Source organism: Rhinopithecus roxellana, chromosome 4, assembly GCF_007565055.1.
Source record: "Rhinopithecus roxellana isolate Shanxi Qingling chromosome 4, ASM756505v1, whole genome shotgun sequence".
Classification (NCBI taxonomy): Eukaryota; Metazoa; Chordata; class Mammalia; order Primates; family Cercopithecidae; genus Rhinopithecus; species Rhinopithecus roxellana.
In genome coordinates, this window is record NC_044552.1 from 20538651 (window position 1) to 20555418 (window position 16768).

General features: G+C 43.1%; 1 protein-coding gene, 1 non-coding gene and 1 pseudogene across 2 annotated transcripts; 1 reads left to right on the top strand and 2 right to left on the bottom strand.

Annotated features, from left to right (window-relative positions):
- Positions 1–1543: 1543 nt before the first annotated feature.
- On the top strand, positions 1544–1625 carry TRNAS-GCU. The gene has a single exon. It is a non-coding gene; the product is annotated as a tRNA-Ser (tRNA).
- Positions 1626–4336: 2711 nt separating this feature from the next.
- LOC104671006 lies at positions 4337–4893 on the bottom strand (annotated as a pseudogene).
- Positions 4894–13078: 8185 nt separating this feature from the next.
- POM121L2 (POM121 transmembrane nucleoporin like 2) lies at positions 13079–16241 on the bottom strand. The gene has a single exon (XM_010374392.1). The coding sequence runs from the start codon at positions 16184–16186 to the stop codon at positions 13079–13081; it is 3108 nt and encodes a 1035-aa protein (XP_010372694.1). The 5' UTR covers positions 16187–16241.
- Between the last annotated feature and the right edge of the window lie 527 nt (positions 16242–16768).

A 16768-nucleotide genomic window follows, 5' to 3' on the forward strand; every position in this document is an offset into this window, starting at 1 on the left:
TCTTGCGCTAAGGAATGTCAGAGAAGCCAGCGCCCGGTGCAGCAGAGAAGCTTAGCGACAGGGTTACTGCACCGGAGACCACGAGATCCTAGAGGCTACAAAGAAACATTTCCCCAGATGTGTCTCCCCTACCGCGCACTAACTCCCTATGGGATGTGAATGCTCCCTACTTCCATCTTTCCCTGCGAATCATTCTCGCCTTTTAGCTAACATCTTACTGTGACAGAACAATTGGAAATGCTGGTGTCTCCAAAGTCTTCTGTAAACAAGACACAGAGTTGCGCGTCTCAATTGAGTATTTTACATGATTTCATGAAGGAGCTGACAAATTCCTCATTTACTTCCAACTAATAACATTCCATTTTTAACAAATCGGAACGTACATATTGGGCCGTGGAAAGTTAGTGTTTTCAATTTTTTTTTTACAATTATTGAGACTAGTAGGAAAATTCTTTGACTTTTATCAAATATGAATATCCGTAAAGTTATATATTTTGCGTGGTCCTAAATCTCCTGCTCGCCATCACTTTTATTTACTGCTGCCATTTATTTATTAAACTTAGATAAACGTGATGGGAATGTGTTGAAGGTTCCACTTTAAATAATGCACCTTAAATAATCATAAAAACTCCTTTTGGAAGCCTCGGACTTACTCAAAACGACAATCTACGGATCTTTTTGTTGTTAATTCCACCGAACCTTTCTTATTCCAGCTATAAGAAGTATTTATCCGCGGACACATGAACTGATGGAGAAAAAACATGTTAACAGCCATTTCACTAAAAGATGCATTTCCAATGCAACTCTACTTTTCATATATACTAAATTACTTACCAAAATTGTTGATTTGTGTTTGTTATTGTGTGCCACCATTGAATATAAAGGTAATTCAAACCAGAAGAAAAACGGTGAAACTCTCGGGGATTATTAACGGAAATAAAAAAAATTAGAGGTTTCAATTTATATTAAGTATTTTCCGTTGCTGTGCTTTATGACAGGGTCTTTAAGCATAAAAATACGTAATATTGGGATAAAATTCTGTGGCAGAAACAGAACAGAAATACATTTGCAACAGAAAAAGAGTGCCCCCCCTCCGTCCTCCCCTTCCACCCCCAATTTTCAGCTGCTTAGCCTTCAGTAAGAAGGGCTGTAAGGCCTAACTTGAGATCTGAGAAATGAGTAATGAACTAAGGCAGATGAAGTGAGGGCAGAGAGAAGAGTTAAGAGTGCTGCGGGTAGAAAATGAGAAGGAGAGCATGGAGCTTGGGGAGAAAAAAAATTCACTGTAGTTGGAAAGTGAGAATGGATACGGAGGAACGATAACACTCAAGACTGGACACACGGGCGTTGGGCAGGATCATTAAACTGTAAAAGGTTCTCCATACGAAGGTGGAAAGAACTTGTTTTGTGTAAGAATTCTTTAAAGAGACCACAATTTGAAGGACATTACAATCCATATCAACACATCACCAAAATCAAGCTGCAAAGCTTTGTCAAAAGCAAGCCTTAAAGGATTATCCCAAAAACGTATTGCAGCCCCAGGGACGAGGTGGCCGAGTGGTTAAGGCGATGGACTGCTAATCCATTGTGCTTTGCACGCGTGGGTTCGGATCCCACCTTCGTCGACCCTTTTGTCTAAGAGGATAACCAGGTTTCTGTCTCAGGTCTGAGTTGTTCTCAGAAACGTTATATAGATTATCTACAGCTTTCCTCCTTTTGCTTCCTCTTATTTCTCTCGACCATCTATCAGTTTTATTTCCTCCTGAGGTTCCACAGAATTCCTGCGGATCTGAGTGGAATTACTCTCCATTCTTAGATTACAGTTTACTACATCCAGCACGTGGGCTGCGGGCATTGCCTGCACCTGAAGGGCTCTTAGCCAAGATGTCCGCATGGTGCAACCGATCCCTTGCTCCACTCACATTGTGCTTCATGTTACAAAGTCAAAGAACCAAAGGCATTGTTCAGACCCTGACTACCCTCTCCTCCGAACAATTAACCGAAGTGTTTGTGTGTCACCTTCCTCTCTATTTACATATAAACGAGTAATCTGTACCTTTGCTTATTGTCAAAGTAAAGTGCTTTGGAATCTCCAGTCTTGGATTTGCTTCAAAATACTAGTTGATGTTGGGGAGCAATAGAGAAAACATTGACAAAATTTGTTAATTGTTTAAGCTGGTTGATGGGAAGTTGAATGTTCGTTATACTAATCTTTTCACTTCCTCAAATTTTTATTAAAATGTTTTTTATTTTTTATTTATTTTTTATTTTTTGGACAGAGTCTTTACTCTGTCGACCAGGCTGGAGTGCAGCGGCACTATCTCAGCTGACTGCAACCTCCGCCTCCCGGGTTCAAGCGATTCTTCTGCCCCAGCCTTCCGAGTAGCTGGGACTACGGGCGCCCGCCACCACGCCCAGCTAATTTTTGCATTTTTAGTAGAGATGAGGGTCTCACCTTGTTGGCCAGACTGGTCTCGAACTCCTGACCTCAGGTGATCCACCCGCCTCAGCCTCCCACAGTGCTGGGATTACAGGGTGAACCATTGTGCTCGAGCTTTTAAAATTTTTTATCTGGAAATAATTTTAAACTTAAGGAAAAAAATTAAGAATAAGAATAGTATAAAGACCACCCATATACCTTTTATCAGGATTCACCTATTAACGTTAATTCTCTATCTCTCCGTATATGTTTATATCTGTGTATGTTTGTGTGTATGTGTCCCAGAACATTTAAGAGTAAATTATGTATATTATATATATATGTTCCTTTGCCTTTAAATATTTCAGTGAGTATTTCCTAAAGGAGTAATTTCTTGTGCTATAGCCATAATATAGTTATCAATTCAGTATATTTAACATTGATATAAGTTTTTAGGAATTTTCTAACCTGTATTCCATTTTTTTCAATTGACCAGTAATATCCTTTATAGTATTTACCCCTCCCATTCAGGAATCAGTCTAGAATTGGGTGTTTTCCGTACCCCTTTAGTCTCCTTTAACCTGAAACATTTTCACAACCTTTCTTTGTATTTTATGACATTGACTTTTTGAAGAACATGGTAACTGCTCACATTTTTAAAACAGAGAACATTTCTTATTTGGGCTTTGTGTGATTTTCTCCCCTTATAATTGGGTTCACGTTATGCATCCCAGAGAATAGAATGTATGTGACATGTCGTTCTCAGGACTATTAAATCTGGAGACATGCAATGTTCATTGCCCCTCATTACTGAGGTTAATTCCAATCACATAGTCACGTTGATATATATGTATAGTTTCCTCCTTGCAACTAATAAGCAATCTGCGGGAGATGCTTAAAGATCATACAAATAACTTACTCCCCATCAAAATTTTCCTCTAGAGTTAGCGTCTATTGATAATTCCTACCTGGACCATATTTACTATGATGGTTGCAAAATGATGTTCTTTTTTTCAACTCCAGAATTTTCTTCACATTTACCAGTTTTTACTTTGGCATTCTATTGTAATCAAGAATCCCCCTTGGCCGGGCGCTGTGGCTCACGCCTCTAATCTCAACACTTTGGGAGGTTGAGGAGGGTGGATCTCAAGGTCAGGAGCTCAAGACCAGCTTGGCCAATATGGTGAAACCCCATCTCTACTTAAAAAAAAAAAAAAAAAAAAAAATTAGCCGGGTATGGTGTCGGGCGCCTGTTGTCCCAGCTACTTGGGAGGCTGATGTAGGAGAATCGCATGAACCCGGGAGGCGGAGGTTGCAGTGAGCCTAGATTGCGCCACTGCACTCCAGCCTGGGCAACAGAGTGAGACTCTGTCTCAAAAAATAAAAAAAGAGTCCCCCTTTAACATCTAATTGTGTATTTATTATCAGTATGGGCTCATAAAATCTTATTTTTCAGTGGTTTACAATTCCATTATTGCCTTGTTAATAACTTTAGTAGTCCATATAACCCAGATTTTGTCAGAGGCAGATCCTTCAAGCTGAGTACTCTGTCCTTGTGACATTCCTCCACCATATTTCTTAAAACTTTCTTAATTTCTGGCATGACAAATTGTTCTAGGCTCTACTACATTTACCCTGTCCCCGTCCTGAAGTCTCCTATTTCTTAGAGGTGATCTTTTAGTGAGGAATGTATTAGAGACCAATATCCAGGGTCTAGGTGTACTTACTGTTTCTAAGACACCTTTGCTTCTAGAACCTTTTATCAACAATATCTAGGAAATACATGTGTATACTCACATATACAAAATATGCAAATAGACACACACATATGTACATGTGCACATATACATGCGTGTGCACATACATATGAATATTTTAATAATTATGAGTACCCAACGATATTTACTTTTTTTTTTCACCAGTTGTCAAATGATCCTTTATTGAAATAGTTTCCTTTGTGCTTAACTGGCTGGGCATTTCACAGCACCACTGTTGATGTCATCTATGATGTCATGAGGGTGGCTGCCATCAACATTACAGCCCACAGACTGCGCAGTCCCCAGGATCTCTTTAATGGTTCCAGAGAGTTCTCTGGCTAAGGATCGGTGCCACATCTGTCGAGCAATGTTGATGATCTCATCAAAAGTGATATTCCCTCTGTGTTTAATGTTATTCTGTTTCTTTCTGTCTCTTGGTGGTTCCTTGAGGGCTTTGATGATCAGGGCAGAAGCAGAAGGCACCACCTCAGTCTGGGCCTGTCTGTTCTGAATGGTCCGTTTCACTGTAATCCTCAGGCCCTTCCAGTCACCCGTTGCCTTGGCAACGTCATCACCAACCTTTTTCGGAGACAGACCCAGGGGGCTGATCTTGGGGGTCAGCTCAGAAGTGGCACCGACTTCACTTCAGGTGCACCTCAGGTATACGACTTTGATCTCGTTGGGGTCGAACTTCGGCGGCATAGTGGAGGCGGCTGGTGTCGGATGAACCTGGATTCCGGATGACAGAAGAAAGTAGCATCTTTGCCCCCTCCGAAAGCCAAGAGGTTGTTTGTTTGTTTGTTTGTTTGAACCAGAGTTTTTCTCTTGTTGCCCAGGCTGGAGTGCAATGGTGTCACCTCGGCTCACCGCAACCTCCACCTTCCGGGTTCAAGCGATTCTCCTGATTCAGCCTCCCGAGTAGCTAGGATTACAGGCGTGTGCCACTACCCCCCAGCTAATTTTGTATTGTTAGTAGAGGTGGGGTTTCTTCATATTGGTCAGGCTGGTCTTGAACTGCCGACCTCAGGTGATCCTCCGGCCTCGTCCTCCCAAAGTGCTGGAATTACCGGCACTGGCGTGAGCCACCGTGTCCGTCCAGATATTTACAATTCTAATGTATCTCCTGAGGGGCTTTTTAAAATATTTTTTTAATTTAAATTTTAATCTTTTGCCTTCCCACCATCTATTTGTATGATCCTCTTCTGCAATTAGAATAGTGGCTGAAATGATTTACTCAAATGAGTAAATCAACACATTTACTCACGTGCCCTATCCTATAATACACCTAAAATTGCTTCAAAATTGCTTTGTCCACATTACAACAGAAAACAAAAGCAATTAAAAAGAGTCCAAGATTTGTTTGTAATTCTCGTCCTGCCCCAAGTTAAAAGTAACTTGGTCTGGTTCTTTCTTTTCCTACACAGTGATTTGGTATTCTCTTGAATACCAGCCCAGGCTGGAATGTGGGGCCCTGATCTCAGCTCACTGTAACCTCCACCTCCCGGAGGCTCAAACCACCCTCTCACCTCTCCAGAATAGCTCTTTTTTTTTTTTTTTTTTTTTTTTTTTTTTTTTTTTTGTGGAGACAGGAGTTTGCCCTTCTCTCAGGCTGGTCTTGAACTCCTGATCTCAAGGACCCGGCCGCCCCAGCCTCCCAAAGGGCTGGGATTAAAAGTGTGAGCCACAGCGTCTGGTAATCACTGCACTTCTAGGTAATTGACTTCATTGCTTCCTGATTTATCCTTCTGCACGTCTGCCTTATTTTTCCTTTCTTCTTGCACTTCAGAAATTAATATAGTACTATAAATATTCCTTTGCATTTTGCTTTTTCTTCACTTAACAATGTCTTCTAGAAATTGCTCCGTAGAAGTTAATAGATATCGTCCCTATTCACTCTGTTTCACAGGGGGGTTTATTCTTGTAATTGCCAGCACTTTGAGAAACGGAGGCGGGCGGATCGCTTGAGTCCATGAGTTCGAGACTAACATAGCGAAGCCCTGTTTCTACTAAAAATACAAAACATAGGCCGGGAGCGGTGGCTCACGCCTGTAATCCCAGCACTTTGGAAGGCCGAGGTGGGCGGATCACCTGAGGTCAGGAGTTGGAGACTAGCCTGACCAACATGGTGAAACTCCGTCTCTACTAAAAATACAAAATTAGACAGGAGTGGTGGTGCATGCCTGTAATCCCATCTACTCGGGAGGCTGAGGCAGGAGAATTGCTTAAACCCAGGACGCGGAGGTTGCAGTGAGCCGAGATCGAGCCATTGCACTCCAGCCTAAGCAACAAGAGCTAAACTCCGTCTAAAAAAAAAAAAAAAAAAAAAAGTTACGTGGGCGTGGTAGTGTGCGCCTGTAGTCCAAAAAAAAAAAAAAAAAAACCCCTTCTCCTCATCAACAACAACAAAAATTGCAAATATCGTACTAAGACTCCCCTCCCCCATTTTGCTATTGAAACCTGATGCACAAACTTAAAAAAAATTTAATGCATTCCATTTCCCCCACTAGCATTTCAGATTTAACTTATTTGTTTCTGTTTTCCCCATAAAGTCCAAATGACTCTAGCTTATGTATGTGGGGATAAAAATGGTGTCTTTTTGGGCCGGTCGCGGTAGCTCACGCCTATAATCCCAGCACTTTGGAAGGTCGAGGCGGGCGGATTACCTGAAGTCGGGAGTTTCAGACCAGCCCGACCAACATGGAGGTTTCTACTAAAGTTTCCCCGTAATTTCCTCTCAATGTAAACTAAAGTTTTCTACTAAGGTTTCCCCGTCTCTACTAAAAATACAAAATTAGCTGGGCGTGGTGGTACATGCCTGTAATCCCAGCTACTAGGGAGGCTGAGTCAGGAGAATCGCTTGAATCTGGGAGGCGGAGGTTGCGGTGAGCCGAGTTTGTGCCATTGCACATCAGCCTGGGCAACAAGAGCAAAACTCGGTCTCAAAAAAAAAAAAAAAAAGAAGATGTCTTCATGATTAACATATATTGCTTTGGAGAAGAATTCACAAAGCATTCTCATTAACTTTATCTAAAGTGTACAAATCATGTGTGAATGCGTACAAAGGAGTGACAGTGAGCAGGAGAGTCTAACCCAAGTAAAAATGCAAAACAGCTGGCCCTTCGTAACCATGGGTTCTGCATGCAATGGATTCAACCTACCGCGGATCTAAAATACTTGAAAAAACCCTGCGTCTATACTGAACATGTACAGAAATTTTCTTGTCATTATTCCCTAAACAGTGCGATATAACAACTATTTACATAGCATTTGCATCATGTAAGACAGCGGTCCACAACCTTTTTCGTAGTAGTGACCGATTTAGTAGAAGACAATTTTTCCAGGGACCGGGCCGGTACTGCTCCGCGGCCAGGAGGTTTGGGACCCCTGATATAAGGTGTGATAAATAATCTAGAAGTAGTTTAAAGTATGTCGGAAGGTGTACATAGGTTATATGCAAATACTCGGTCATTCTACATCAAGGGCTTGAGCATTGGTAGATTTTACTATTCGCAGGAGGTCCTGAAACCAACCTTTCACGGATACCAAAGGACGACTGTATAGTTATTGAGCAGAAGTAAAAAATGCTTTTCTTTCTCGTGTACGAAAATTATAAAACCATAACATACCAAAGATAGGTGTGTGTTATATTCACTGGAAGACAGAACGCAAATCCCCTGGAAATTAAAGTGAAATTTGTCATCTCTCTTTTGAAATGACTGATAAGGGAAGGTATTGCAAGAACAGATGAGAAAAGAAAACGATTAACACCTTTATAAAAGTTGGGCGATGGAGTAATAACTAATTTTAAGACGTTAAGTAAGGAGACGTTGAGTATCTGATTTTCTTTATTATATCAAGTTACCCACGATCCTGGGAAATAGTGATCATTAACATAAACACCCTAGCAGAGAATGGTTTAACGATCCATTGACCTCTGGGTTATGGGCCCAGCACGATTCTGCTGCGCCACTCTGCTAGCAGGCCAAAGAGACCTTTTACTTTCCTTTGCTAAGATGATAATCAGTAAGTTTATATTTCCTCATACCAACAAATTCTGGTTTATTTATAAAATGGAATACTATTTAGCTCTAAGAATGAATTTCTGTGACAACACAAGTACTCTTTAAATACACATAAAAGTTTTTATTTATTTATTATTATTATTATTATTATTTTTGAGACATGGCCTCTCTCATCCAGGCTGGAGGGCAGCTAGGCCATCTAGGCTCACTGCAACCTCTCCTCTGCTTCCCAGTTTCAAGTGATCCTCCTGTTTCAGCCTCCCGAGTAGCTGGGGCTACAGGCGCGCTCCACCACACCTGGCTAACTTTTTTTTTTTTTTTTTTTTTTCAGTTTTTGTATTTTTTGTAGAGAGGGGCTTTCTCTATGTTGCCCATGCTGATCTTGAACTCCTGAGCTCAAGCAATCCTCCCATCTCGGCCTCCAAACGTGCTGGGATTACAGGCATGAGTCACCGCACCCAACTCAAATAAATCTTAAAAAGACATAAATACATCTCAAAACCATAACGTTGTGCAAAAATGCCACACTATGGGATATGCTCTATGATTTCACTTCTATCGAGTTCCGGAACAGGCAAACTAACATCTGGTGATAGAAGTCAGAATACAACTTAGCTTGCAGGATGCATTATTGACTTGATAAGGGAACCCAATGCAATTTGGATATTTTCTCAATCTTGATCTGGATGGTGTAATTTCAAAATTACATGAAATTATACATGTATAAAATTCATTGAGCTCTATGCATACTTTTCTTTTTACATTTTATTGTATGTAAGTATATTTCAATAAAGTACTGAAAAAAGTGAAAGCAGAAATGAAGAAAGGAAAGAAAGAAGGCAAGAAAAAGGAAAGTATGTTCTATATACACTTCAGGGAGCTAAGGCAAAATTGACCAGAGGACAACTTCCTAAATGAAGTTGTAGAGCCATGAAGTGGTCCGTAGGAGCAGAAGGAAATTCCTAGCACTATTTGGAAAAAGTACCTGAGCTGTGCCTCCCACAGATAACACCCTCTCAATGTAAAACACTATTTTGCTGAGCCTTGCTCTCCTCCCAGAAAGGCAGGATTGTTTACAAAAGGCCTTAATGTATGACAGAATGGTGGACCTAAAGGGGGTACTGGCTCTGATAGATTTTGAAAGCCTTCTCCTAAATAAGAAGAACGTTTCCTTTTAATGTATTAATTCCAAAAGAAAAAAAAAAAAAAAAAACAGAAATTAAATGGAGCTCCAGAAAACTAAGAAATACTTCTTGTTTAACTGAGGTGCTCATTCATTCAATATTCAGGAAAACGTGTCTGTTTGGACCATGGATCTGGACTTCAGAGGCAAAGAAAGATCTCTCGAGTAGGGACAGGTCTCTTCTGTGGCTGGCTGCAATTACTGCATGAAGACCATATGCTTTTCTATTGTTTTCTTTTTGGCTTCCTTTTATGCACTGTCGTGAGTGGTTGGGCATGTGCAGTACTAACTATGCCAGTCCAGGAGTGGAGCAGAGAGTATATCCTGAGGTCCCTGGAAAATGAGTAAAGAGAGTCAGGCTATTTCTGGGGCAATGGTGGGGAAGTCAGTTAAAACTACTGGTGGGGAAATCAACACATACAGAGCAGCTGCTCACAAACCCACAGATAGATAGACATATAGACACACATACAAAGGTACCAAACAATTTATAGCTATTCTTTAACTAGTCCTTTAATTTTATTAAATTCCAGCATTCTCTCTTTTAGAGAATCCAGTCATATCTTGTATGAAAGTTTCACTTGAAGTAAACACAACAACATTCAAGGGGAGTTATTCTGTTTCCTTATGCTAGGGTACTAGCCAGTAAGAAGACTTGTAATATAATTGCTGAACACAGAGTCTTTGGGGATTGAACCTGGGGTGCCCTCCTTAAGGGAGAAAGCTGTAAGTCTTGCCATATTCTTATGCTGTGTTGATGAAGGATAAGAAGCAACTCTAAAACATTTTAGACCTGCACTATTCATGTACTTGTTATCTACAGTGGCTATTGAGCACATGAAATGTGGCTAGACTTAGCCTGGGCAGCATGGTGAAACCCTGTTTCTATAAAAAATTAGTCGTGCATGGTGGAGCATGCCTGTAATCCCAGTTACTTGGCAGGCTGAGGTGGGAGCATCACCTGAGCACTGGAGGTCGAGGCTGCAGTGAGCCGAGATCACACCACTGCACTCCAGCCTGGATGACAAAGTGAGACCCTGTCTCTAACAAAAAAAAAAAAAAAAAAAAAAGGAAAAAAATGTGACTGAACTTGAGATGTGATGTAAATGTAAAATACACAACAGATTTTGTAAACTTTATGTGAAAAAACTCTACTTTTTTTCAAATTAATTGAATGTTAAAATAATATTTTGAGTATATTAAATAATACATATCACCACCCATTTAATGTGGCTTCTAGACTATTTAAAATTATATACCTGGCTCACATTTGTGGCTTGTGTTATATTTTGTTGGACTATGGCTGATGTAGCCAGTCCGCATCTTGTATACCATAAATTTTTATCATGACCTCTTTTCAATGTCCATTGATTAATATATCACTAATTTTACAGTTGTAAACACAGTTTTTGACATTCTTTAGACTAACCAGCATGGTGTCTGCTATTGATCCAGAAAAGAGAGCTGAAGCAATTGGACCATTCCTAGATTATTAACTCTTGACTAAGGAAAATGACTGCCTTCCAGGTGTAGATTGAAAATAACCCATATTTATATCACACTTTCTACACTGAGGAAAGTTAAAGACATCATAGGTGTTGGGTGTCCGGAAAGAGGACCGTGGAATGTACTATCAGCTAAGAGGCATTGTTTCCTCACTGTATTCAAGTGCTAGTCTAAGGGCTTAAGATGCTTAATTTTCCTTTGAGTTATTCTCTATTAATTAGGTAAAAGGCACAGAGCGATTGAGAAACTTTCCTATGTGAGGTGAGCCATGTGTCAGCCTAGATTTGGACTATATTATACTTTTACCACTACCCTTTACTCCAGGAAAGTCCCATAATGAGGGGTGAGGAGCACAGTCTTTGGAGCCAAACTACCTAGCAACAATTTTTTAAATTTTAAAATTATTTGTCATCTACAAATCATAATTGTCTATATTTATGAGGTACAGTGTGTTGTTTTGATGTTTTGATATATGTATACAGTGTGGAATGATTAAATCAAGCTAGTTAATTAAATTAAATCAGGTGCTGAATATGTTCCCTTGCCTATCTTTTATTTTTCATACCCAGATGAGCTGAATTACCTATCATTTTTTATGGTGGGACATTTGAAATTTACTCTCTTATTTTGAAATAGGCAATTCATTTTTGTTGACTATAGTCACCTTGCTGTGCAATATATTTCAAAACTTATTCCTCCTATCTATCTGAAACTTTGTACCCTTTGACCAATAGCTCATTCCCTTCCTCTCACCCGACCCCAGTAACCACATTCTACTCTTTAGTTCTATGAGTTCAACCATATTAGATTCCACAAGTAAATGAGATCATGTGGTATTTGCTTTCTGTGCTTGTCTTATTTCACTTAGCATGATGTTCTCCAGGTTCATCTTACACATTTGCAAATGACAGAATTTCCTTCTTGTTAAGGCTGACCTGCCCAGGGCTCTGGGCACACAATTTCATTGTGTATCTATACCACATTTTCTTTATCCATTCAGTCATTGATGGACAGACACTTAAGTTGATGCCATATCCTGGCTGTTGTGAATAATGCCGCGATAAACATGGGAGTGCAGGTATCCCTTCAACACATTGACTTCAATTTCCTTGAATATATATCCAGAATTGAGATTGGGGCATCATATGGCAGTTCTATTTTTAGTTTTTTGAGGAACTTTCATGCCTATTTACCATAATGGCTGTATTAATTTACATTTCTGCCACCAACGTACAATGTTTTCTCTGCATCCTGGCCAACACCCTAGATGCAATTCATGCCTTTGTCACTTTCTCACTGTGTGTCTTTAGACAAACTACTTGGCTTCCTCATTGTTCTGTCCGCATCTGCAAAATAATGACTGAAACAGTGCCTACTCATAGGATTCTCATTAACTCAATAGTTTGACAGTTTCTCATAAGGTTAAATATACACTTATCATATGACCCAGCAATACCACTCCCAGAAATTTTCCTAGGGAAATGAAAACATGTTCACACAAAAACCTGAACATGAATGTTTATGGTGACTTTACTTATTATCGAGAAAAAATGGAAATAAATGTTCTTCAACAGGTAAATGGATAAATGAACTGTGGTATACTCATACAATTGAATACAATTAAAAATGGATTTTTAATCATCAATAAAAGAAATAAATTATTGATATAAGTAACAACTTGGATAAATCTCAGTGGCATTATGCTGAGTGAAGGAAGCCAGTCTCCAAAGGTTACATACTGTTTGATTCCATTTAAGCGACACTCTTAAAAAGACAATGTATAATGACTGACAGAGAACATGTTAGTGTTTACCAGCAGTAGGGATGGTGGGATGTATGAAAAAATGTTCTTACTGATAGACATTCAACTTGTTTGGAAAGTCTGGATATTATAGATCCTGCTGATGTGCATGCTGCACACCTGACACAGAGAGGAGTGGACAGGAAGGGGAAGGCGAGGTTCTGTTCAAGTCCAATGGGTTTGGTTCCACCTGGCCTCAGTCTGCAATCACCACTAGATGCTTTAGTCCTTCACGTTCTTCAGGGATGTAGATTAGGACACACAGTGTGAACATCCAAAGCTCCAGCTTTAGATCTGAAGTACGTTTACTTTAGAAAATTGGAAGACACTGAGGTTTTTCAAAAACAATACTGAGGTCCAAATCAGGGTGCAAGTGACAGGGAACACAGGCTACTTCTTGTAGGCATGATGCCTTCGGGAATGCCCTTGCTCCCGATTCTTTGAGGTTTTTGATTTTGTGCCAATGGAAAATGAAGAGGCTGATGATCTAAAAGGTCCTCTCCCAACAGAGCCTTGGGCAGGTGGAAAAGGCATCCCAAAGTCAACACTGCTGCCTGCCTTAGCTTGTCCAGGGACTGGGATGCTTTGAGCAATGGGGGCCATAGTCTTTCTTGCAGAAATGCCGGCTCTCCCCAAGGCAAAAGCTGTGCTGTGGCTGGGCAGGCCTTGAGTGTTCTGGCTCCAGCCTTTTCCATATGGGATCATGGTACTGGTGGTCCCACTAGGCAATGCTCCAATGCTGAAAGCTCCGGAGGTGGAGCTCATGTCTGGGCCAGTCATTCTAATCCCAGACTCATCACAGTCCATAGGGGTCACGAATCCCCCAAAAGCGAAAGGTCGTGGGGCTCTGCTGCCAAACACTGAGCCAAAAGCCCCACTTTGATGGGTCTGAATTACAATTCTAAACCCAGTTGTACTAGCATGACTAATGGAAAAACCTGCTGGAATGCTGCCAATGCCTGGCCAGGTGCTGGCAGGGGTTTGAGAGGTGGAGGCTGAGGGTATCAAACACCCCAAGGCTGACTGTGTGGTACTGATGAAGGCTGACTGAGCTGGAGTTGGCACTGGGGTTGGCAATGCCACTGCTGAGCTCCCAAGAAGAAAAGAGCTACTGACACTTGGAGTAAAGGCTGGCTGGGAAGGTCCTTGTTTCTGTCCATCTGTGGCACCAAATGCAGGCTGGGGATTAGCTCCTTGGGATAGTGGGAAAGGTGGCCTTGAGCTTGATCCCAAGGGACTTGTGATTGCTGGAGTCAGGTTGGAGACGCTGGGGGATGATGCAGGCCAGTTCGTGGATACTAGGGCTGAGGTGGGCAGAGGGCTGCCCATACCCCTGAAATTAGCAGTGCTGCTTCTAGGGGATATCTGGACAGCACTGGAAAGGACCTGGGTAAAGATAGTGACTGTGTGCACAGTAGGAATGGTAGGATGGTGGTGTGGTGGGAAAATGAATCCTGTGGCTGGGGTGAAGTTGGCCCTGAAGGCCTGAGCAGTCCTAAGCAGGAAAGTGTTGCAAGTGGAAGGGACAGAATAAGTGTTGCCTATGGCACCTGTAACATTCACTATACCAAAATCCAAAGGTGGCTTAAAAACAGAGTCTTTAGATGTGCTGGCTAGGGTGGTGGGCATGACCACAGTGGTGGCCTTGACCAGGCCATGGAAGTGATGGGTAGAAGCATGAGTAAATGGAGGAGGGGTCTGCTTGGAGGAGAAAGGAGCTATCATGGGCATAGTTTTAAGTAGATCTATGCTGCCAGATATAGGCTTGAAGGTAGAAGTTAAGGTGCCCTGAGTTGTGGAGAGGGAAGAGCTTGAAGATGCTGCAGCTGTGACTGAAATTCTGGAATATGAGGAGCCTCCAATCTCGCTATTGTGCAGGGGCCCCAAAGTCGGTTTTAACATGAGGTGAGCAGAAGTTGCATCAGGAGGTGCAGATGTGGAAAGATGGGGAGTTGGGCTACTCACCATTCCAAGCAAAGTACTTTGGACGGTGGGTGGTGCAGGTGGGTCTGGGGGCATGGGAGACCTGTCAGCCTGAGAGGTTGAAGGCAGCCAGGTGGTGTCAGTAACTGGTGATGTGGGAGAGGTGGGGGTCAGCAGGATGAAAGTAGCTGTGGGCTTTGAGTCTGGAGAGGTGCCTGGAAGGAGCTCTGACTGTGAGCACCCTGGTGGGGTTGGTAGGCTAGGTGTCTTCAAAGGAGAATGGGCCACACTGGTTGCCTCTCCCATGGACTGTGGGGAGGTCAGTGGACCTAGAGACTTCTGCATTTTTCTTAAGTTTTCCAACTGAGGATTTGCCCCCTGGGTTAGATCTGTTTCTGAGGAAGGCAGAGTGAGAGATAGGGAAGGCTGAATAGCAAGCCAAGTCTCAGGGACAGGGTCTGTGGTGACCTCAGTTGTATCTTCTCTCGCGTTGGTGCTCCACTGTAGTTCAGTTTTCTTCCCCAAGGTCAAGTCCTCATCAGAGACTGCATAACCAAGCTGGGGAAGTGGAATCTCCAACAGCAGGTTCTCAGGACTAGACGGCAGCTGTGGAATCTTTTGATTTTGCTGCCCAGAACTTCCAGATGCTCCTGGGGACTCAAAATCTGATACCAGTGGGACTGGAGAGTAAGGCCGATGACCACTTTTTTTCTTTTTTATTGGCCACTCTGGTGTCTCGAATGATACACTGGGAATACTTCTCTTCCAAGGGTCTGAGAAATTCCTGGAAGAGCTGTAAGAGCTGGAAATAGCATTCCTTTTGGAGCTGAGGGGGCCACCTCTGTATATGCTGGCCAAGGAGCTCATAGAGGAGCAATTGGGTCTCTTAGTCAAGCTGTGATCTGAGCTGCAGGAATGGAGACTTCTCTTCAGCGGCCCAGGCCTGGGCACAAAAGAAGTGAGGGTTCCATTTTTCATCAGAGGCTTAAATGCAGATGGTCTGGTCTCTGGACTCCTTCTCTTACTGTCCAAGCCCTCAGGGAATAGTGGTTCTTCCAACCTCCCTTTCCCTTTTCTGCACTCTCTGAGGGCCCTCAACACTGTCTCCTTTGAACACGGATCTGAGGGCTCCTCAGAGGGTGGGGGTCCTGCAAGGGCAATTACATCTTCAGGAGAAGTGGAAGGGGGCACCCTCTGGTCGGGAGGAGTGATCTTGATGGTCACTGGGCTCCAAATTGGCCTAGGATGTCGAAGAGACCAAATAGTCCGCTTTAAGTAAGTTTCCCACCAGTCTGAAGGGAGAGGCCCCAGGGTGGAATTCTGGGACTTCTTCATGGGAAAGCGCCTCCAAGCCTCGTTGGCCAGCCACGTGGTTGGATTGGCAGGATCCAGGTTTGGCGACCTCCTCACAGGTCTATACCGTGGGGCAGGGTGGGCGCGGTGGACTAACTGAACCCGATGAACTTGGTGAAGGGGCTGAGTTGGCCTGCGTTTCGTGGGCCTCTCGGGCAAGTCGGTGCGCACCTGGGCTGGGGACGAGGGCGAAAGTCCCAGCTTGCTCAGGAAACTGCCCATGAGGAAAGACGAGGCGCGGTCAGTGGCTTCAAACAAGGTTTTGGCTTCCGAGGTTTCGGACATCTGCACAATCGGACCGAGTCGAAGAGCGCAGTGTTCGGTTGACGGTTGGGATTCACGCGCGAGGAAAGCGCGAGTCTCAGGGTGCTTGGCAGTCTCCAGACCCGGCACCCGCTGGAACGGGGGACACGAGGGACTTCAGCAGTCCCAGTAACTTGCTTTGCTGTTTTGAGACCTCAGCGGGGCGGTCAGACCTTTTGCTCTCTCTTTGTAACTCTTTGCAGCGAGTTACAGTACTTGGCGCGGGGAGAGGAGCTCGAGAGGAAGCGCACGGCCCCACGCCCCTGGCGTCGGCAGCGTCTGTCTGGGACCCTGTGGTCCGGATTCACCAAGTGGCGCAGAGCTGGAATAGAGTGGGTGCACAGTTTCCAGGCTGAGACCATTATGGGCCTCGAAGGTACAGGCTCAGGGGACTCAGGGCCCCGGCGCAGATCTGTCTGCCCGCGGGATCCCCTGAGTCTGAGTGGGGAGCACTATCCGCGCCCCGCGGGGTGAGTGCGGGCGGCTTTCGCAGTTGCGCAA